Source organism: Columba livia, chromosome 17 (genome assembly GCF_036013475.1).
Source record: "Columba livia isolate bColLiv1 breed racing homer chromosome 17, bColLiv1.pat.W.v2, whole genome shotgun sequence".
Taxonomy (NCBI): Eukaryota; Metazoa; Chordata; class Aves; order Columbiformes; family Columbidae; genus Columba; species Columba livia.
The window spans coordinates 10502433-10524898 of record NC_088618.1 but is presented as its reverse complement, the minus strand read 5'-3'; the positions used below and the strand labels follow the sequence as shown (position 1 = coordinate 10524898).

General features: G+C 41.9%; 1 protein-coding gene across 10 annotated transcripts in view; it reads right to left on the bottom strand.

Moving 5' to 3' along the window:
• Positions 1-21931, bottom strand: part of CIT (citron rho-interacting serine/threonine kinase) — a 75454-nt gene extending 53523 nt beyond the window's left edge. For 7 of the 10 annotated variants that reach the window (XM_065033762.1, XM_065033764.1, XM_065033766.1 and 4 more), the window contains exons 1-10: positions 21750-21931; positions 21312-21437; positions 20433-20574; positions 18981-19156; positions 17560-17661; positions 17192-17334; positions 13378-13471; positions 11814-12017; positions 10468-10621; positions 2925-3105 (exon numbers count right to left, since the gene is read on the bottom strand). In XM_065033762.1, the coding sequence (XP_064889834.1) occupies positions 2925-3105; positions 10468-10621; positions 11814-12017; positions 13378-13471; positions 17192-17334; positions 17560-17661; positions 18981-19156; positions 20433-20574; positions 21312-21407 (1292 nt within the window). In that variant the 5' untranslated portion in view covers positions 21408-21437; positions 21750-21931. The other 3 variants (XM_065033771.1, XM_065033772.1, XM_021280372.2) reach the window with 2 other exon arrangements.
• Positions 21932-22466: the final 535 nt, after the last annotated feature.

The window sequence follows — 22466 nt, the reverse complement described above, 5'->3', positions numbered from 1 at the left end:
GGCTGGCTTTTAATGGAATTAAACCCTCACTCGCCTGTTATCTTGTCACAGCTGCATGCTCACAGCCAAACAAGGAGTCAGATTTGCAGCCAAACAGGCATTTCTCCTCCAAATGGAGAATTCAGAGGCCATGACGGGAGAAGAAGTTAGCTGGTCCTTCTCTGCAGCTTGATCCCAGTTCTTGGAATTGCATAGGAGATTCATGTAACAAACACTTTGCTAGTAGAGGAACCTATGACATAAGCAATGCCCTTGATTTCTCCTGATTGCTTCCCACGTTGTCATTGCCAAGCCTTCTACTCTTTCGTTAAATCTTACATTTGTCATAGAGTCACAAGTTTTTCCCAAAACTCATAGTATGGGGAAAGGTACAGAACATTTTTTCAATGGACCCTTCTATGCTACACACTGACCATATAATTTCTGGCAACAGGTCTAAGTGATGTAGGTGAACCCTTCTAACCCTAAGTGGTTGGGAGAAAGAGGAGAAGGAAAACAGAACTTCTTTTATCCTCCTTCTGTCCAGTAGTTTTTGAACTGCCTTTTCTCTGAAGTATTTAAAATTCCTAGCTCAGCTATGGCTTCTTCCAGACCAGTGAATAAGGACAAGAGGATAACCCTGAACTTCATAGCTCGACAGCCCTCAGATTAAAAGCCATTAAAGTTTGCAGGGCCCTATTAATGGCACCCTGCAGTCGCCTGGTCTAACTAGGAGCAGCACTAGAGGCGTTAGAGCTGCGTGCTGCAGACCCAGGCAAACAGCTCTGCATCACTTAGCAACCGCAAGGGTTACACTGGCAGGAGAAAGATTTAAGAAGAAAAATTCTGAACTGATAAACTTGATGACTTAGGATCTTCCAGAGAAGACATCCCAAGATTCACGACAGATGAGCCCATCTCCCCATTTACTCTTCTCTTCCCCATCTAGAATTTTATATTCAAGCTCATGTGGTCAGAAACAGTACTTTCTTTCCTCAGGTAAAACATACACCACACAATATTTTATAAGTAATAAGTTATCTTTATGACTCAGTGTTGCAGTGATATTGAGAATAAGCTAGTCACTGCATTATTTAAATATTTTCAAGTCTCCCTATACTCTTTGCCATATTTAAATCACCTTCTTAGAACAAAATGCAAGTATTTACTGCTAAAAACAAAGAGCATTTATCGATATCTCGTTCAAAAAAAGAAACCACTAAGTTCTATGAAAATTATGTAGGGGAAAATTAAGTACATTATATCTTTTTGTTCCAACTCGGGAAAAAACAGGCCATACCAAGCTTATATTTTACTTCAGTCAAAATTTCTCCAGAGCACATCAATCTCTATATTCTTTTGCTATACCCCTTTTCATCTACTACCAAAATTCAAATATAACCTCAATATGCATTTTCGGTAGTAGCTCCACAAAGCAAGCATATCAATCAATCTGCTATATCTATATTACTTTTCATCCTTCAGCCTCCAGCACAGTTACAACACTGTTCATGAGACTTTACCTCACACTCCTCATCAGTTCCAGTCCTGGGCCCTGATTACATATACATTTTTACCATACATATATGGTCACTGTTGAGCCTTTTCTGATTGCTACATGAATGGCCACGTAGCCTTGATAGACGGCTGGCAGTTCCCCAGTCAGAAAAGATAATACCCTAACTTATTTCACTTCTAAAATAAGACAGATTTTAACCACAGGTATCTGCAGATATTACATTCCATTTTTCTAATTCTGCTGACAATATAAGATCATTTCACCGAAAGAATACTTTTTTGGTTGTTATGTCTTCTCTCTTCCTTCCTCTTTTTGCTGAGGAGGGACAGTCAAATATTCCTTTTTATCACTGGCATAACCATCCTATAACCTTGATTCACGGTGTGGGCAAGATCAAAGATGTCAACAGTGTTACCAGATTTGGTCACACACTTACCGCAGAGCAACTATCGCAACCAATATGACAAGAAAATGAAAACTTCATTAAGACAGATTGACAACGAAGTCCCCTAAGGGAACTAACGAGCAGCAGTGAACGATGGTTGACACGAAAACACAGCGTCTCAGTGCATTGAGTCACTAAGGCAGCTAAAGCCATTGCATTCCGGGGAGGCCTCACGATACTGAGGTAAGGACTTCTCAACTTAACGTACTGCACTGAGACTTTTCCAATAGCTCTGTCATCAGGAACTAACCATCCACCACACCAAATGGTTTATACCACACTGTTTATATTCTTTTTTCTCTAACTCCATTCTCTTGGAAAGCATATTTCATTTCAACTGAAAACCATTTTTTCTAGATGTTTACCTCCCTCCACGAGCACATACCCTGCATACTTCATCCGAATCTCCAATCTCCTAACACAATACAGCAGCCTTCATATTGAACTTGACCCAATACCACAGTCAGCTGCCGTGAAGCTCCTTCTCTTGTTCACTGACCCATCACTGCACATTCCCAGATTCGCGGAGTTCTGTTTCTGTGGATTACCGATTCAGCCCTACACATCTCCAGCACTTGATGCCCACTCTCTGACCCCATAAAATAACACCCCCTCTTTTCCATCTCCGGACTCCTCAGTATTCTCCTTCTTTCAGGGATCTGCAATACCAGAAATGCAATCACCTACTGCTCCCTGGTTAACAGCAGCAACTAATTCAAAGTATTTGAACAACAATTTTTAAAATAACTGGTTTAGAATCAATCTTTCCATTCCCCTCCCTCCCCCTCATCCCAGAAATAACCACAGAACGGTAGGACATGCACAAGCTACAGCAGCAACAGATAAAGCCAGAATCTGGCAGCTTCCCTAAAGCAGAGGCCAGTTAAAACAGCTTTTCCCCACACACACACCGTTCTCACTGTAACAAACCTTCGCATTTTTCCAATAGTCCTATCCACCTAAGCAATAATTCCTACTTACTCTGATCTGAGGATCCCCAATGCCTTGATGAATGAAAACCCCACAAACGGCAAATCTTCACCCGAGAAGCCTGCTGGGTTCAACTGGCACGTAGAGGATAAAACCCGCGAATTCTTCTCTGGTTCATCAAAATTTGAGGTGTCATCATCAGACTTGAGAGTAGGAACGAAGGGGGGAGGAGCTGGTGATAAAAGCAAGAAGAAAAGACAAAATTCAGCTACAGTTCACTCTGCAACAGTCCCACTCATTCAGTGCTTGCAATGGCACTGCAGCTCCTGCTTTTAATCTTGCTAACACAAGCAGACTGAGCTGCTGCTCTCAAATCGTATTACAGCAACAAGAGATTAACCCTTAAGCTACCAACATGGCTACCACTCTGCAGGCAGAACGTCTCCCACACTGATTCAACTGACTTTTAGGGTTGGGGATTTGGGATTGTTGTTTTTGGGGGCTTTTTTTCAGGGTGTTTTGGTGGTTTTTTTATAACACATACATTGAATCAAATCAAAGCATCAGGCTGAGAAAATCATTGCTGTAATATAAAGTAATTCAATTCCGATTCATCTAGAAAATGTCTCCAACCTATCCAGTCAGTGACACTACATGGGAATGTAGCCTGATCCCTTGCTAGGGGATATATCTGCCTTTTAATCCTACCAAGAATCTTGCCAGCATGGGCTTATAATCAACAACAAACTGGTACTTCTCCCATAAGATTCTAATAAAGTACAGCTACTGGACACTAACTGGTCTTTAGGAAGGGAGGAAATACCAGTAAGATTGTATTTCTCTAAAAGAGCTTGCTCAAGATCTGGAACTCTTGTTGGGACACCACTGCAGTCTGGCTCTGATACAATTAGCTCTGAAGAGAGGTATAAATAGCAGGAATTACAGTGTATTTCTTACTATAATTTCTAAGTTGGTACCACTTAACTTGTTAAGCAGTTGTTTAATTTCGGCTGATTTTCTTGTGTTTGTTTCAGTTTAATTAACCAACAGAACAAAAGAGCAAGTTCTTCTCAATGATGTGCAGCACCCGAACTACCTGCTGGCTTGGCTACGTGTGTGAAAGGAATGAATGCAAAAACCTGCTGTGAAATTCCTGCCTCATTCAATCGCATTTTCTACAGGGTTTTTCTTCTTATTTATTTCATCACTCAGGTCCTCACTCACTGCAAATCTACTGATCTCTTTTTTGCTCTATAACAGAGCCAGCTCTTCAGTCAGCAACTCGATCCCAGCCCGTTGTGACGAGCTGATGAAGGGCAGTGTGCTAAAACCGTTACCATGGATCCAGCGGAGATCTCCTGGAGCTGGAGGGCTGATGAGAACCGAAGAACCGGGAACCAGCATCGCAACCCCTGCAGTGCAGGCTCCCTGCTCCTCACTCCCTGCACGCTCGGGTTTAACCCCACCTGGCCGCAGTCGTGACAGATGCTGATGCTTTTCTGACCGACACGGGCGGAATGAGTCAGGGCTGGGGCTTGTTGGCTCCCTCTAGGTTGCCAGAGCCTTTCACAGCCCGCATTTTAACTCTTCCTTCTCTAGACAAACATACGCTTCAACTACCCACCAGACCAGCGTTAACAGGCAAAAAAAAAGTGAAAAAATTGTCTGTATAAAGTGCCAAATCACAACAAGACACGCAGACTTTGTTAGCAGCTCCCCGAGGAGCCATTCTGACGCTGCTCCCAAGCAAGGGAGTGAGGAGAAATTTTATGAAGCAAATAGGATGCTGCTCACGTACAGTAGCCCCAAGTACATTAGAATGAGATGAATGAGGAAAATACACAAATTAAATAGGTTCTGTAGTAAGCAGTTTTAGTTACTGGCTCCAGAACATTTCAATTTTCTGTCAATATCGTGAATTTATTAATTTCTGCTATTTCATTGGCTATAATATCAATTTAGATCCGATATAATGCTGGCATTTATGTACTGTAACCATAATTATGGAGTACAGATTGTTGATAAAGATCTGTATTTTTAAAAAAATTCACTTAATGTCAGGATAACATGTAGCTACTCTTTCATATGTTCTTCATGATTAAAAACAGAAGCAACAGAAAGCAGTTTGTAAGTATATCATCTTTAAGACAAATAACAAGCCCAAAGTTACAGTTAATTCATAGCAGAGTAGCATAAGTTCAGGGATTACTATTTTTTCATTTAGAACCTCTGCTGAAATAACTTGCACATCTTCTCACAGGAAGGGGTTGCTGTGGGGTTTTTAACACTGTCTTTGAAGACAGATATTGTCTATGAGGTTAAGTAATAGAGAAAACAGCCAACTCTTCACTTTGTCTCGGGAAGTCTAGAATCTTTCTTAAAGAGGTAGCAAAAAAACAACACAGCTTCCTTTTTATAATGGTATAGCAATGCTGTTACATACTCCTCATCTTTGAAAGAGAGGTCTAGTGCCTTCCTTCTCACCAGAAGTCAGCCCAGAAGATCTTCAGAGTCATCTTCAAGCACCCGAAATGAGAAAGAAAGTCTTTTCTCTTACCAACAATAAGAATTGCTAGTCAAATTGCACACAGAAAACAAAATATAATTGAAATATGTCCAAGATCAGCATGCACGTAAAAAGATGAAAAGCACTCAATAGTGGAACAATGGATGGAAAAGATAAAACTGAACCGGAGACGGAGCAAAGCTTTGGGGCTGGTGGGAGACTAGTTTAAAGAGCACAATGTTCTACACTACGATTTCCTCTGATGTTTAATAAAATAGATGAACAAAGAGAAATTGTCAACACTAGATTAAAAGAATAATGAAAACATCTTTTGCACTCTATTTTGCATTCAGTTAAAATCCATGACTAACAGTCCAAACACTCCGCAACTTTGCAGTACAACCTTGCTACGGTATTTGTACCAAGAAAAAGTAGCAACTAAAAAGACAATTTTTGAAAAGTCATGCAACAAAACCACCTCTTGATGTTAAGGAATTCTGAACTGTCCACAGTGACTGGAAGTGAGAAGCAGAACTTCTTCAGAAGTTTCATGACACTGGAAAAGACTCCGAGGTAAGAGGGACTATCTTTATGGAAAACAAAAAAAATAGTTAGACCCGATCTCATTCTGTAAACTACTTGGTAGCTTCTTGACAGTCCTTTATTCCTAAGACTAAAGATTCCTTTGTCTGATGCCCAACATATCTACAGAATAAACAGTAGTCTTGTAAAAACGAGCTAAGATAGACAACCAATATGTGGGTCACATAGTGACATAATCTCTGGTTAAATTATTATTTCTTGCTTAAAATCAAAGGGCTGTCACACAACTATAGTCTTTTCAGAACAAGATGAAGATCAGTGAATGTACATACATTGATGTGCTTATCAGTTGCTTCTTTAAAGGGAAGAATCCTTTAGCAGAGGTCAAGATAAGCCTCTGAGAACTAAATGTTAAAACCAGCATGTGACAGGGTGAAAAATTCACACTTTTTCAGGCTCACCCAAAAGGGAGGCAAAACTATTATTCAAAAAGACATTAAATTCATTGCTTCTACTCATACAAACTGGTTGGCTATAAAGTCCTCTTTTTGTCTCTGATACGTTACAAGTGAACGTACGTGTTCTGGTTACCATTTAAAGTATTCTATCTTGTAGAGAGCTGTATGTTTTAAAAAAGCCAATTGCTTGCCTAGATACCTCCCCACTTGTGGAAGGATGTAACCCTCTTCCATCTGTTCCAAAGGATGGCTTTCAGAGGAAAAGGGGGTGTTGTAGGTTGCTAAGTTTAAAAAAAAAAGAAGAAAAAACCAAAACCACCGCACATCCACTGCAGCACTTTAACCAGTTTATCATTCAGATTAGATAAAATGTCTTTTATGGAAAGCTTTAAAACAAAACAAAACAAAGCACCAAAAAGCAGACAAACCAACTGTGCACTAGTGTGTTTATTTCTGATGAGTTCAAGGAACGTTGCCTTGATCGGGTCTTTCAAGCCTTTCAAAATATTTTCATGCAAATTCAGAAGAGAGAGACTTCATTTCCCCTGGGGCAGTGAAAGACTTAACGGAAATAGGAAATTTAAAGGAAATACAGAATGTTTCTTAAGAATAAAAATGTGTTTTTTCTTGATCTCCAAGGTGCTTGCTGAGAAAAAGCACCCACCCAGCCTTTTAAAGCAGGTCGGGCATTACTCTTCTTCAGACTTTAACAGGCCTATTTGAGTAAAGTGTTATGGAAGAAAAGCAGAAAATAGAAAGTCCAAGGGATGTAATTTAAGGATGTTTTCTCTAGGGCTGCTTAAAAAAAATGGCATTATACTAGTTCTAACTAATCTCTACAATATTATCTTTTCTGTTCTGTCAAGACAACAATCCAACACATACCTGGACAAACTGGAGAGTTGGGCAGGGAAAATGTAATGCAATATAACACAGGCAAGTGTAGAGTCTTGCATCTGGGTAGGAACAACCCCAGGTTCCAGTATAAGCTGGGGAATGACCTATTAGAGAGCAGTGTAGGGGAAAGGGACCTGGGGGTCCTGGGGACAGCAGGGTGACCATGAGCCAGCACTGGGCCCTTGTGGCCAGGAAGCCAATGGTACCTGGGGTGGGTTAGAAGGGGGTGGTCAGTAGGTCAGAGAGGTTCTCCTGCCCCTCTACTCTGCCCTGGGGAGACCACACCTGGAATATTGTGTCCAGTTCTGGGCCCCTCAGTTCCAGCAGGACAGGGAACTGCTGGAGAGAGTCCAGCGTAGGGCAACAAAGATGCTGAAGGGAGTGGAGCATCTCCCGTATGAAGGAAGGCTGAGGGAGCTGGGGCTCTGGAGCTTGGAGGAGACTGAGGGGTGACCTCATTAGTGTTTACAGATAGATAAAGGGTGAGTGTCAGGAGGATGGAGCCAGGCTCTGCTCAGTGACAACCAATGATAGGACAAGGGGTAATGGGTTCAAAGTGGAACACAAAAGGTTCCACTTAAATTTGAGAAGAAACTTCTTCTCAGTGAGGGTGACAGACACTGGCCCAGGCTGCCCAGGGGGTTGTGGAGTCTCCTTCTTTGCAGACATTCCAACCCGCCTGGACACCTTCCTGTGTAACCTCATCTGGGTGTTCCTGCTCTGGCGGGGGGAAGACTGGATGAGCTTTTGATGTCCCTTTCAATCCCTGACCTTCTGTGATTCTGTGATTCATTAAATAGCAGAAAACAACAAATACAGAGAGCATATATATAAATATATGCTCTTATATATATATATATATATATATACATATATAAATATGTTTCAGCACAATACTCCAAGGAAGCGGAAAATTACCTGTGGAGACAGATTCAGTGAAATCTGACCTTAGGTTTAATGGTTGGATTCTGTTCCTGTAACTCAAGAGCTGATTCAGATGCTACTTGAACCCAAGGAAGTCGGGAGCTTTTGGAGAGGCAACTATCTTTTGGGAAGGGGTTTACTGAAAAGTCAAGTGTTTCATAGGTTACCACAACAACAAAATGTTAACAGTGAAGAAACCCTTAATGACACATTCTTAACCAAAATTGGCAAATTAAGAATAGTTATCCTGGAGCTCCCAGCATGGTAATGTAGCTACCTGCAAGGCAAGGGTACCAATTTTTTCCCTACCTTTCTCAGTCTGAAATAGAAACATCATTGCGTTTATAGACTAGAGGAAAGTCTGACTGTGCCGACACAGAATTTATTTAACAATCATAGAATCATTTAGGTTGAAAAAGACCTTTAAGATCGAGTCCAACATTCCAAACCCCCAAAATTTTTGACCAGGTTAACTTGAGGGACTGAGATTCTTTCATCTAAATCTAAATCCTGTGACTTATTCCAGCACTCACTGGTTTCCTAATTTTCTCAGGCTGCCATTGCTCCAGTTAAACATCACTATCAGCAGAGGTCAAGATAAGAAAGAAACCTTTAGCTTTTAGATAGCCCAGGTCAAACCCAACAAGGGTTTTGAATCCAATGACAGCAATGCTGTCTTGAATAAAGCAGCAAATGGAGAACCACTGCAGAGAGCAAAGCAATAGGTGATACATTGAATCTGCTACTAAAAGCAGGAAGACTGCTGTGTTTTGTGCTAGTTACAGGGGAGGTTTATGATGTATGAGACATAACAACGAACTCAGGGGTCAAAACTGCATGAATTTTCACAGTAGGCAGATCCGGATATTACAGGGGATGATGCAATCCACTGGCCAGCTGCAGGCAGAAACGGGAGTTTTAAAATCCCAAATGATTATTTCAACATTCTAACGACATCAGGGCCGCCCACCAGCTTGCCCATCAGCGTCACCATTGGCACGTGAAATGCCAAAACACTCAAGTTGTGCAGTTGTATGAATACTGGATAGACAATTGCCAAGGAAACACCAGAGCATATGCTCACATGCCATTTTTTCCCAGATCTGAGATAACACGAGGCAAATGCAACGCAAACAATTCAGAAATGGAAACTGGTGGCTTAGGTCGGGCTCTGGGGAAGGAAGGCAGAGCGAGCTGAAGTCTGGGAAATGTATGCTGAAATGATAAAGCAGACTCAGTGCCCAATGGCTCTCAAAGGGCAGAAACAAGGGAATTTTGCAGAACAGCAGCTCCACAAGTTCAAAATTAATGAATCAACGGAAAAGCGAGTAAACATTCTGTGGAGCTGACAGCTGAAGTGCTGCGATAGTCATCAAAAGTAGAAGCACTGGCTTGGCAATTTATCATGGAAAATGGAGCACAATCAGTGCTCTTACAGCAGATTTGATAAAGTATAGAAGGCAGACATGTTCCTTGCCCAGATAATCTTACAGTCCAAATAATTTAAAATACTATCCAACACAAGTCAGGCACTCATACACAGATCGCTGATGATCAAGGAAATAGTTGCTTTTGCCACGGAGCTGGAGCCTCAGTACTTCCAAATTCTAAATTCCATTGCTTCCATGGTACTATAAACAATTTTCTGCATAGAAAAGTATCTGCTTCACTGATTTTATTCTATTCCTAGTGGAATGAACAGATTTTTGACAGAAAAATTAGTCATATATTAGCCACATAAACTTTGAGGAAAAACTCCAATGCCCCTATGACCGCTGACATTTTATCACCTACAGGAACTAAAAAACACATTGAAACCTTAAAATGAGGTTGGATCACAAGCAATGAAAGAGAGAGAGCTGAAGATCGAATCAAAAATATTGAGATGAAGTCAAACTTAAGCAAATCGAGGTAGAAAAGGCCTGAAAGAACATCCTGATGCGTTTTAATCTAAGGAAGGAAATGAAAAGGACCATTTTGGTTTTTCACTCTAGTGCCTGCAGTAATAGACCAATTGCATCAGAAATTCATATAGAAGCGTATTAAACTTCATCTTCCCTTACAATTTTCACCTGAGAGATGTTAGCGTATCCTATTCAAAAACCAAAATGAATTGTTTTGTTAAAAACACCTGCTGCAGGACACAGTCCTGCTTCATTATGAATAATTATTCAGGTCAAACACACTTAAATACTCACATTGCACAAATTTTCATGCTACCCAACGAAAGAGGAATTGTTTATAAATACAGTATTATTCTACTTACAGTTACGGATATTATTCCAGTCAATGTTAGAAAAGAAAGCATGGCAGCAGAGTCCCTCATAACCCAGCCTTTCCTTCTGCCCACACAGCAGGCTCTGGATCAGATCAAGAAATTCACCACTAACCTTCACATCCTCTGGGAACTTCAGAAATCTCTGCATTAGAAAGAAAAGGGTTTCAGTTAGTAGGAAAACAGTCCCAGAACAGTAAGATTAAGTTCCATTATTCTGCAATATGTCAGGCACAACGGCTAAATATTTACAGCATACAAATAAAAGTATTGTGTGTTTTTCCCAAGTAGGATTTATAGGTATTTACTGCAGTAAAGATAAGACAGGAACAACCACTCCCGACCAGACAAATGGCAGTCCCAGATCACCATCTTCTGCTGAACCACGGCAAATGGCACAAACAAATAGAAGAGTAAAACAAGACATTCTCCCAAACTTCCAAGGATTCGTGGTTTGGGATTTTCTGAACCAGGGATGATGTCTTCATATTTGACAGGTATCAATGGATTCTTCTATCAATTTTTCTAGTCACTTCTTGAACACATATAAACATTCAGTAGCTGCAAGCTTGAGGCAAAGGGCTTCCCAGCATGTGCTCAGAATGTGCTATATCAAGTATTCTTTTTTGTTTGTAAGGCAGTTACTGCTGGCTACTTTCATTTAATGCACCTAATTCCCGTATTAGAAGAGATAATAGGCAACCATCATTTTTTCACTTCCTCCCAGCTACACAATTTTTTCTCTTTCCTACTAAATCCTACCATTCTACATGCTACTTTTTGGACTGTTACTATGAATTAAACTAACATTTGCATGGAATATAGTATCAAGATACTGTTCTTGAGCCCATCACTGGGTAAAGTTGAGATACTTTTCCCTTCAGATGCATTAGTTTAAATTTATTGACACTAAATTTCAGATGATGTGTTAATCATGCAGACACACCACATCCCCAAGTCTTTCTACAGATCTTCATTGCTAGCCCTTGCCTTTACTATCCAGAAACACTTAGTTAGATTCAGAAGCTTTATCAATCCACAATTCATCCTTTCAATCCTTTTTCTGGATTATTTTAGAAATGCTGCAATTACAGTTGCCTAAGATGGACAGCTACATCTTTTTTAATTCATGCACTGCAAATGGTTATTTTTAGACACCTGTTACAAAAAATAAGATCTACAATAAGAGACATATATAAAAAATGTAAGCATATATGCTTATTATTTTAAGAACATGACAAATGAAGAAACATCCCTAAGCTTGTTTTCTCAACTGTAAAAACACAGTCTTTAGTTAGAGCCGTTTCACTCAAGGCCATGGAAGGAGTTTTCTCTACCTGAAAGTTCATGATGTTATTGAAAGTTTTAACTGAAGTTCCTTCAGTGAACGGAGATCTTCCGTAAATCATTTCATATGCAATGACTCCTAGGGACCACCAGTCGCATTCTGGACCATATGAAGCTTTGCCATCCCCACTCAAGCCTGTTAGCATTTCCGGTGCCATGTAGTCAGGTGTGCCAACAGGTAGCTTGGCGTTCACCTACAAGCAAAGATACACCAAGTGATGTGACAGCGCTTTCTGTTCATTGTGGTCTTGGTACAACAACAAATCTTTTTTCTTCTTTTTCTTTTTTTAAATAAGACACAACTTTTAGCCCTCCAAGCTAATTCTAAGTAATTTTAAGAAGGCTGTTAAGCAAAAAAGGTACAAGGTTAAGGGAACTGCTGATAAACAAACAGAAAGCAAGCTATTTGGTATAGAAAGTGTCAAATAATCAGAGTGAACTGTTGCTAGGAAGTACAAACAGCTAACATAGGAAAGCAGCATCCTAAAAAGCACAGGGTTACTAAACACGGGTGTTTTCAGCAGTACACATACTCTAGCACTGCTGTTTCAACTCGTATTAACAGCAACATCATCGCTTAAACTTCAAAACCGGTCCCATTCAGACATAAATATTCCCTGCCCTCATTCCATGCTGTGTCACCCCTGCCTGTCTACCTTATATTCATGATCAGCGAAGTACTAGTATTTCAATTTCTGGAGTGCTTAAAAAAGGTAATTCAGGAGTCCAAACCGCAATCATTTTTGCACCAAGTGGTATAAAGAATAAAATAAAGCAGCAGGCAGACTAACACAGAAACCGGGAGATGACTGAAAAGATAATGTGGAAAAAAAATGTAAAGGAAAAAGGCAATGCAGAGGAGGACCAAAAAGAGAATAGGGAAAACAAAAAATTAAGAGTCACAATACTAAGAAAATGCTACCAAAAATTGGTAAAACAAGACAGGAATCGGGTGTAGAATTTCATATTCTCACTTATATACATTTTAATTTCAAGTTATCAACTGAAATTGTATGCAGCTACCTACATTTACAAGCAACTTATGAAAAAACTCAACCACTTCACAACTTTGAATACAGTGATTTCTGCTGAGTAAAGCCCAGAACGCTGGAATGTGACTCATTTCAGTCAAGAACTCCCCAGTCTTCAAAGCTTTGCCACCTGAGTTACAACAAGCACAATCTTCAGTCCAATTATGAACAATTATAAATCCATATCTTTCCTTAAGCACATCATTGAGCAGTTGTAAGAACCTCTAGAAGTATGATTTTGTATTGCAGTGCAGCACCATGAAAAAGCAGACTTGCCTTTACCTTACTTGTGTTTTAAAAATTTAATAAACAAATATATATCTACTGAGAGCTGCAAAAGATACTCAAGCTTATGTTTGAAAAGCCATTCATAAATGGAAAAAGATCATTGTGAATAGATTCCATATTGGACAAGAAAGGCAGAAAAACAAGGTGTAATCAAGGAATAGATATCAGGTTAATTTCCCTTTTTGACTGGACTATCCAAACAAGCCATAGACAAAGTTTAAATCCACATTATTACCATTCTGTTTACTGTCATTCTGGCAGCTGACCCAAAGTCCACAAGTTTAATGTGTCCTGTCCGGTCAATAAGAACATTCTCTGGTTTGATATCTCTGTAAGCAAGAAGAGAGCAATCAATAACCTTTCCAAACCATTCCCCACTGTCACAGCAAGCTAACAGGATATCCCTTTCCAGCTGCACCCAACAGTGCGCTCAGTTGCATAAAACCTCAGCAAGGGGGAGTCTTATTTCACAGAATCACAGGTCAGGGATTGGAAGGGACCTCGAAAGCTCATCCAGTGCAATCCCCCCATGGAGCAGGAACACCCAGATGAGGTTACACAGGAAGGTGTCCAGGCGGGTTGGAATGTCTGCACAGAAGGAGACTCCACAACCCCCCTGGGCAGCCTGGGCCAGTGTCTGTCACCCTCATTGAGAAGAAGTTTCTTCTCAAATTTAAGTGGAACCTCTTGTGTTCTAGTTTGAACCCATTACCCCTTGTCCTAACATTGGTTGTCACCGAGAAGAGTCTGGCTCCATCCTCATGGCACTCACCCTTTATATATCTGTAAACATTAATGAGGTCACCCCTCAGTGTCCTCTTGTCCAGCTCCAGAGCCCCAGCTCCCTCAGCCTTTCCTCACACGGGAGATGCTCCACTCCCTTCAGCATCTTTGTTGCCCTGCGCTGGACTCTCTCCAGCAGTTCCCTGTCCTTCTGGAACTGAGGGGCCACAGCTGGACACAATATTCCAGATGTGGTCTCCCCAGGGCAGAGTAGAGGGGTAGGAGAACCTCTCTGACCTACTGACCACCCCCTTCTAATACACCCCAGGATGCCATTGGCCTTCTTGGCAACAAGGGCACAGTGCTGGCTCATGGTCATCCTGCTGTCCACCAGGACCCCCAGGTCCCTTTCCTCTACGCTGCTCTCTAATAGGTCATTCCCCAACTTATACTGGAACCTGGGGTTGTTCCTACCCAGATGCAAGACTCTACACTTGCTCTTGTTATATTTAATTAAATTTTTTCCTGCCCAACTCTCCAGCCTGCCCAGGTCTCTGGATGGCAGCACAGCCTTCTGGCGTGTCAGCCACTCCTCCCAGCTTGGTGTCATCAGCAAACTTGCTGATAGTGCACTCTATTCCCTCGTCCAAATCATTGATGAATATATTGAATATTATAGGCCCCAGTACTGACCCTTGAGGCACTGCACTAGATACAGGCCTCCAACTGGACTCCGCCCCATTGACTACCACTCTCTGGCTTCTTCCCTTCAGCCAGTTCGCAGTCCACCTCACTACCCGATCATCCAGACCGCACTCCCTCAGTTTAGCTGTGAGGATGCTGTGGGAGACCGTGTCAAATGCCTTAAGTCAAGGTAGATCACGTCCACCGCTCTGCCATCATCCATCCATCTTGTTGTGTCCTCATAAAAGTCAATGAGGTTGGTCAAGCACGACTTTCCCTTGGTGAAGCCATGTTGGCTGCCCCTAATGACCCTCTTATCCCTGATATGCCTTGAGATGGCACCAAGGAGAAGTCGTTCCCTCACTTTCCCAGGGATGGAGGTGAGGCTGACCGGTTTATAATTACCCGGGTCCTCCTTCTTGCCCTGTTTGAAGACTGGAGTGACATTTGCTTTCCTCCAGTCCTCAGGCACCTCTCCCGTTTCCCAAGACTTGGTAAAGATGATGGAGAGTGGTTCAGCAATGACCTCAGCCAGCTCCCTCAGCACTCGAGGGTGTATCCCATCCGGACCCACGGATTTATGGATGTCCACATTGCCTAACTGCCCCCTAACCCAGTCCTCATCAACCGAGGAAAACTCCTCCATTGTCCTGCCTTCCTCTGGGGCCTCAGCGGTACGGGGCTCCTCAGGACAGCCTCCGGCAGAGTAGAGAGAGACAAAGGCGGCATTCAGTAACTCTGCCTTCTCTGTATCTTCTGTCACCAGGGCACCCACCTTGTTCATCAGTGGGCCTACATTGCCTGTGGTGTTAGTTTTATCTGCCACGTATTGGAAAACCTCTTTCTGTTGTCCTTGACCCCTCTCGCCAGGTTTAATTCTAAGGAGGCCTTAGCTTTCCTAGTTGCCTCCCTACACCCTGTGACAACAGCCTTATATCCTCCCCAAGTGGCCAGCCCCTCCTTCCATGGTCTATAAACTCTCCTCTTCCACTTGAGCATACCCAGCAGTTCCCTGTTTAACCACGCAGGTCTCCTGGCTCCCTTCCTTGACTTCCTACGTGTCGGGATGCTCTGATCTTGTGCCTGCTAGAAACAGTCCCTGAACACTAACCAAATATCTTGGGCCCCTTTACCTTCAAGCAGCCTTGCCCATGGGATTTCCCCCAGCAATTGCCTGAAAAGGCCAAAGTTTTCCTTGCTGAACCCAGGGTTGCAATTCTGCTTGCTACCCTGCTCCTGCCACATGAGATCCTGAACTCCACCATCTCATGATCACTGCAACCCAGGCAGCCCTCAACCTTTACCGCTTCAACCAGCCCCTCCTTGTCAGTGAGGATGAGGTCCAGCAGTGCACCTCTTCTAGTCGGCTCCTCCACCCTTTGCATCAGAAAGTTATTGTCAAGGCACTGGAGGAACCTCCTAGACTGGCTGGCTGGTCGAGCAGTCCTTCCAACAAACATCAGGGAAGTTCAAATCCCCCACCACAACCAGGGCCTGTGACTGTGAGGCTGATCTCAGCTGTCTGTAGAGGCCTCTTCAACTTCCTCACCCTGATCTGGTGGCCTGTAACAGACACCCACAATAGTATCACCCTTGCCAGCCTGTCCCTTAACTTTCACCCATAGATTCTCAACTCGCTCCTCATCCGTGCCTGGACAATACTCAATACATTGTAGTTGCTCTCTCACATTAAGAGCAACTCCACCACCACGCCTGGATGGCCTGTCTTTCCTGAAAATGACATAGCCATCCATGACCACATTCCAGCCATGTGTGCTGTCCCACCATGTCTCCATAATTGCCACCAGGTCATAATCTCCTGCCCTAACACAGGTTTCTAACTCCTCCAACTGGCGTTCTGTATCCAAGCAAATTTAAAAGTAGCAAAGTTCTCCTTATTTAGCGGAAAGTTAAAAATTATCAAGAGAAGATGGGAAGAGAAGGTAGTTCTGCACCTTGAATACATTGTAACCGAGTTTTATCTAAGTATTATGTAGCTTTCTTCCCAAATTTCCTCACATCTGTACATCTTTCAAATCCAGACAGCTACCCTGCATTAGAAAGCCACAGCCTATGCTCTAAGTGCAGCCACTGCAGCTGCGTGGAACATAAAACACTTCATAACATTTCCAAAGCCTCAGAATAGAATAAATTTATTAAGCGCCAATTATTTTAAAATACACACAGTAACAGCCTTAAAGCCCTGATCTGATCTTTAGAAAACTCTGTGATATTTAACTACTCTGACATCCTATACTGCCCTGGTCACCAATCAGCACACAAGAAGGTTTACCAATAGCACTAGTTTCCTGTACTATTTGGCACTAGAAGCAACAATCTCTGAAAAAGATTTTAATTTTGTATAGCACGATATTAAGGCTTATTTTTACTAAGCCTCCATAAAATATATGTAACAATCCTTTCTTGATATTAGTTTGAACTTTACATCAAAGCTAATGCCTTTAGCTACAATTATAGTTGGAGTCTGATTAATATTCTAATTTTCTCTTTTGATACAGCATACGAAATAGGGTCCTGAAAGAGCACAGAATATAAAACAACAAGAACGCATCATTCCAGAACACTTTTTCTGGGGCAATACTGATCAAATATTATCTGCAATGCAAGCAATCTTTACCTACCGGTGTACGTAACCCATCTGATGGACACTGTGAATGGCTAAAACCAACTCTGCAAGATAAAACCGCACCATACTCTCGTCTAGTTGGTCCTCATATCGGTTTAAGAGTGACAGTAAGTCTCCTCCAGGCTGATACTCCATTACCTACATAAAATGTTAAAGGAACGTATATAGTTCATATATACAAAAGACATTCCATTCTATACAAAAGGTATTCCATTCAACTCCTCCATATCACACTGGACACATATCAAACAGTGGCATGTAACGCAGGAACATTTACAGAAGATGAGCACACTTCAACCATCACATTGTCCTTCAAAATAAAAATGGCAATAGAGGAGAAAAGAAACAAAGAAGGGGCATTACCAAGTAGAGATTTTTCTTGTCTTGAAATGCATATTGCAACTGTGGAATCCATGGACTGGTGCTCTGAGATAATATACTGCGTTCTTCCTCAAAAAACGACACCTACAAAAAAAGGAAGTGTTCAATTATATCATGATGAAAATGAGTCAGAATACATTAGAATTCCCTAATTTTACAAAGATTTCAGTCTGTGCGGCACACACCACAAAGAAATTACACAGAAAATCTTAAATGCTGTTTCCTTATAATGTGCACCTTTAAAAAGATAATTTTACTCCTTCGTGTTTTTCCTTCCCCTCCCACATTCTGTTGTCCAGCTTGCTTTCAACTGAACGGTCCCTGCAGCAAAGGCCAGCTTCCCTTTCCAACTGGTGAAGCACCTACCAGTCTGCAGTGCAATCCTGGTTGACCTCATCGGGACTGGCCCTAATAAAATAAAACTCATCTCGAAAGAATCAGACGAGCAGAAAAGAAGCGAGAGCAATTACGGGGTAACATCTTACAGCTAATTCGGTAATAAATTCCTTATAAGGTATTAAAATACAAGGCTGTCTTGAAATCATCCTCCAGCAACTATTTAATTATTCAGATGTGCAGCCAGACAACAATAAATTAATTTTATTACAAAGATACTGCAAGTTCATTTAGATCACCGTTCCCTGCTTTCACTGGCCCACACTCAACAAGGCTGAGTAAGTGTCATATTGAGGGTACTATCATATTTGCTTTCTTGTCAACCTTGTCTTGCCATAGCAAGAGTAATTTTAGTTTATTTTCATTTCTGGTAGCCACAAACCACGCTAAGGGATCTCAGGAGCAACTTAACTGCGCCATATATTGGGAACAACTGATGCAGATATTGCTGTATAAATTCACGAGGTCTTCCATGGAGCCTCTTTGTCTTGTCGTCTCACATCACTGAAAGATTAAGTTCTGTTTCTCACCAAACTATGATAGCAACCTCCATTATCTCTTTTTTAAGTTTTCAAGTAACACATTTCTCAAAAGCTAGTGAGAGGCTCTCCATAAAATCCAGTCACCACAGTTTGCCTTCACACCCACTCTTGACATTCTATGCCGCTCTTTAGAATAAAAAAAAACCCTTTATGAATAGATTGCTTGAAATTTCAAGCTATCAACGAACGGATCAATACTGATCCAGTATTTTCTTCATCTGTTTTTCCTTGTCTTACAATTAGATGGTAAGCTCTTCAAGACAAGGGCCATTTTTTGTTTTGGATGGCACCTCACCCAATAGATTAATAGACTAAAAACTGCAGAAAATACATTACTCCACTGAAATGTAAGACGATTCTTTTCAAGATGCACCTTAAACTTCCTTCTAATAGTAGCGACAAAAAAGAAACATTCAAGAAATTGCAATTTATTGTTCTACTATCATAACAGAAAACTATACATACGTGCTCCTGCGCCAACAAGGACTCCTTGCTCATCACCTTCATAGCGTACACGTCACCAGTCGCTTTCTCCCTGACTACCTTTACATCTGCAAAGTGACCGCAGCCAACCACACTCTTTACTTCAAAATCCTTCACACTGGGCTGCAGTTCCCTTAATTCAGCTATAGTCTCTGCATCTATAAAAATAAAATACTTATTTTTACGTGAGCCAACCGGCATTTCGCAACAAACATAACATCAAAAATGGAGGGGGGGGAAACACACATTTAGTTCTAGACTCTCAAGAAATGTTAAATTGTTCCAGAATATGCTTCTTACAAAAAAAAAAAAATAAAGGCATAAAAAATAGAAAAAAGCTGTATTAAGGCATAGTTTAAACTGAAATATGGTACATACAAAAGAATCAGGAAATGGTAAGACAGTTCCCATAGCAACCATAATTCTGTCCCATTCATAACATCATAGGCTGATGTTTCTCATCATGTTTCTCTTTTGTTTCTCGTTTCTTTCCAACCATCCTTTACAAATATGAAATGTATTCTCTCAATGTGAGGGCTTTACCCAGCCAAGTTCTCCGAGTCAAGTGGCAGGGTCTGCTCCTCTGCCTGTGGGAGGCACTAGTCTATTGTCTAACAAATAACCGTAGACGTTTATTACAGATATTCAGTTCAAGTTTTCCACTGACTAGTTTCAACCCAAATGCACTGTGATAAGCAATTGTTCTCTGTAGATTGTTCTAAAAATTCTTCAGACTAGCAGAAAATCACTTTCCACTAATAATACCTAGAAATTGTTGGATAGAACTATTACAGAGAACATGACACGTTACATTTAACCCAATGGCTTTCTACCATATCTTATTAGAAAAACTGATGAACCTTTTTTTTTCTTTTCCCTAAAACAAATCTGAGCACGTTGTCAGTAAAATATTTATTCCATCATAAAATACATTTCTGAAGCACAGAATTACTATTTACAAATTACATACGCAAAATTCAGGTAACACACGGAATCCAAAAGATTATTTCAAGCTGAGAGAGCCAAGGATTACCAAATTACTTTCTAGAATTTTGTTTCTCATATTTCTAGCCACTATCCTGCTCTCAATTTCTGATATCCTTCTATTGCACATACCTGGAGCTTTGCTGTGTGCAGTAATCATCCGCTTTAAAGAAAGTGCCTCCTCAACTATAAATACAGTACAGATTAAGAAGGATGCACATTCGAATAACAGCACTTCATAAGCCACTTGCATTTGACCTTTTTGGACCTGAACAAAGCTTTACTAAGGTTGCCAAGATCCCCTTTGCAATATTGAGTCTGTCCACAAAATGTCAAGTGCTCAGGCCCCTAGGTTACAATCATCAATGAATCAAAGCATTATTTAGATATTAACGTTCTTAAGCACTGCCTTTTAAAATAACACCTGAAAATTAGTTTAAACAAACTTACACTTCTTGACAAAGTTGCCAACGTGTTTAATTTTCATTAAAGCAGGGTTTCTGCATTCTTCAAAAAGAACGAATAAAGAATCCAGGATGCCTTCCCGGGAGAGAGGAGACATCTGCTGTTGAGTCACAAAGAGTGGCTTCCCCTGGAAAAAAAAGAAGAAACAGCAGATGGAGTCTCAGACAACAATGAAAAGCCTCAAATCAATAACATATGTATAGAGCGGATTACATATTATTCATTTAAAAATCACGACTCCAGAAATTAGACAAATAATACAGAAGTGTGAGGTAAATATATCAGCTGACCGCATCTATCTGTAATAGCTGGTACAGGTATTTTACTTCTAGAAAAAGCAATCTTTTCAAGATCGTTGAAATTCAGATCACAGTTTTCTTGTAACCATCTAGATCCTACCAATGACTCTGATCTGACTGCTTTTTTTCTTGACATGATACCATGTGGCTTTTTTCATGGCACAATCAGTACCAATATTAGCTCTAGAAAGAAAAGCTGCTGAACTTCAGATGATCAAATAGCAGCTGTTTAAGCAAACCCACCTCATGACAAATCCTCAGCTATATCACCATGGAAAAACTGCAAATTGCAGGACACAGAATGCAATATTCAACCTCTATGTGGGAAAATCCGCTCTGACTAAAACAATAATACATAAGAACAGTCACTATCCGCTGAACCGTCTGCAAACCAGGCACATGCTTTGAACTACAATAAGTTACTGCCTTCTTTTAGCCCTTCCTCCAACAGACCCCACAGGCACACTCTGAGCGTTCACACAAACAAGCAAAAGTGTATTTTGATCTGCTGGGTAGGGACACAGATAGAACAGAGACAGCTAATTCCAGGCCAGATGCTCTTTACCTGAAAGAGCTGGTTTAGCCGAGAAACGCGGCTGGTGATGGGCTCCATTGGTCCGGCCTCTACTGCATTTCGGGAGCCACACTTAAACTTCAACATCTTTACCGATTATTTGGTATAAAAGATCACCTGAAAAACAGAATTGGGACATCAGGACTTTGAAGTAGAGGGTGACTTTAAATAAAAGAATGGGACGGCTATCATTTGAGCAACATTTGCATTTCCTCGGTGACAAAATTTATTAAAACTACCAAGTTTGACCGCGTCCGGACGCCACAGCAGTTAACGTGTTTTGGGTGCAGATGGACAGCGAACCCTGAGGGCGCGGGGCCCTGCACACGGCGGCGTTGGCGGAGCCACCGCCCGCGGCCCCGGCCTCTCCTCAGCGCAGGGAGCCCCGGCCGCCCGCCCCCCCGGACCCGGCTCCGCCGCGCTCCGCACCTGCCGCCCCGCTTTGCCGCCATCCAGGTTTGAACGCAGCCAAGGGCGGATCCCGGGCACCATCACTTCCGATGACGCACACCCGAGCGCCCCCGCCTCAGCCAATCCCGGGGCCGCCTGCTGGAAACGCGGCTGGCACGAGCCGCGGGCTCCCTGGGGGCGTGGCTGAGGCCCCTGGGGACGTCACTGCGCGTCACTGCCCGCGCGGGGCGGGCGCGGTGGCCGTTAACGGTTTTAACCGTCAGGTTGGTGGCCTGTCCGGCCCGCCCGCCGCTGAGGGGCCGGTGCCGCAGGGCGCCCCCGCTCCTTCATCCCTCGGGAGAAAGCGGGGGCGGTGAAGGGAAGGGCTGGCCAGGAGCTGTGCCAGGTCGTGGCTGTCGCTCAGCTGCTGCTCTGCTCTCACGATTGTGTTGCTGTGAAGTGTACACAGCACTTGGCCTGTATTTCCTTTTTTTTTTTTTTTTCACCCTTTTCCAAATCGTGAGAGGCAAAAATGACTCATTCTTAAGAGTTCTGACTGGAACTGGTTCAACTATAGACCAGACGTCAGAGTTGGCAGCAGTTAACTGCCAGGTAGGACAGCCAGAGGGGAAATGAAAATGTTTTTAGAAGCTTTAAATTTTCTTCTGTAAAATGCTTATTTGACCTTTATGTCCCAATTATTTATTTCTTTTGTGCTGTGCATGGCCGTTTATACATATATAGGGTAATCAGTTT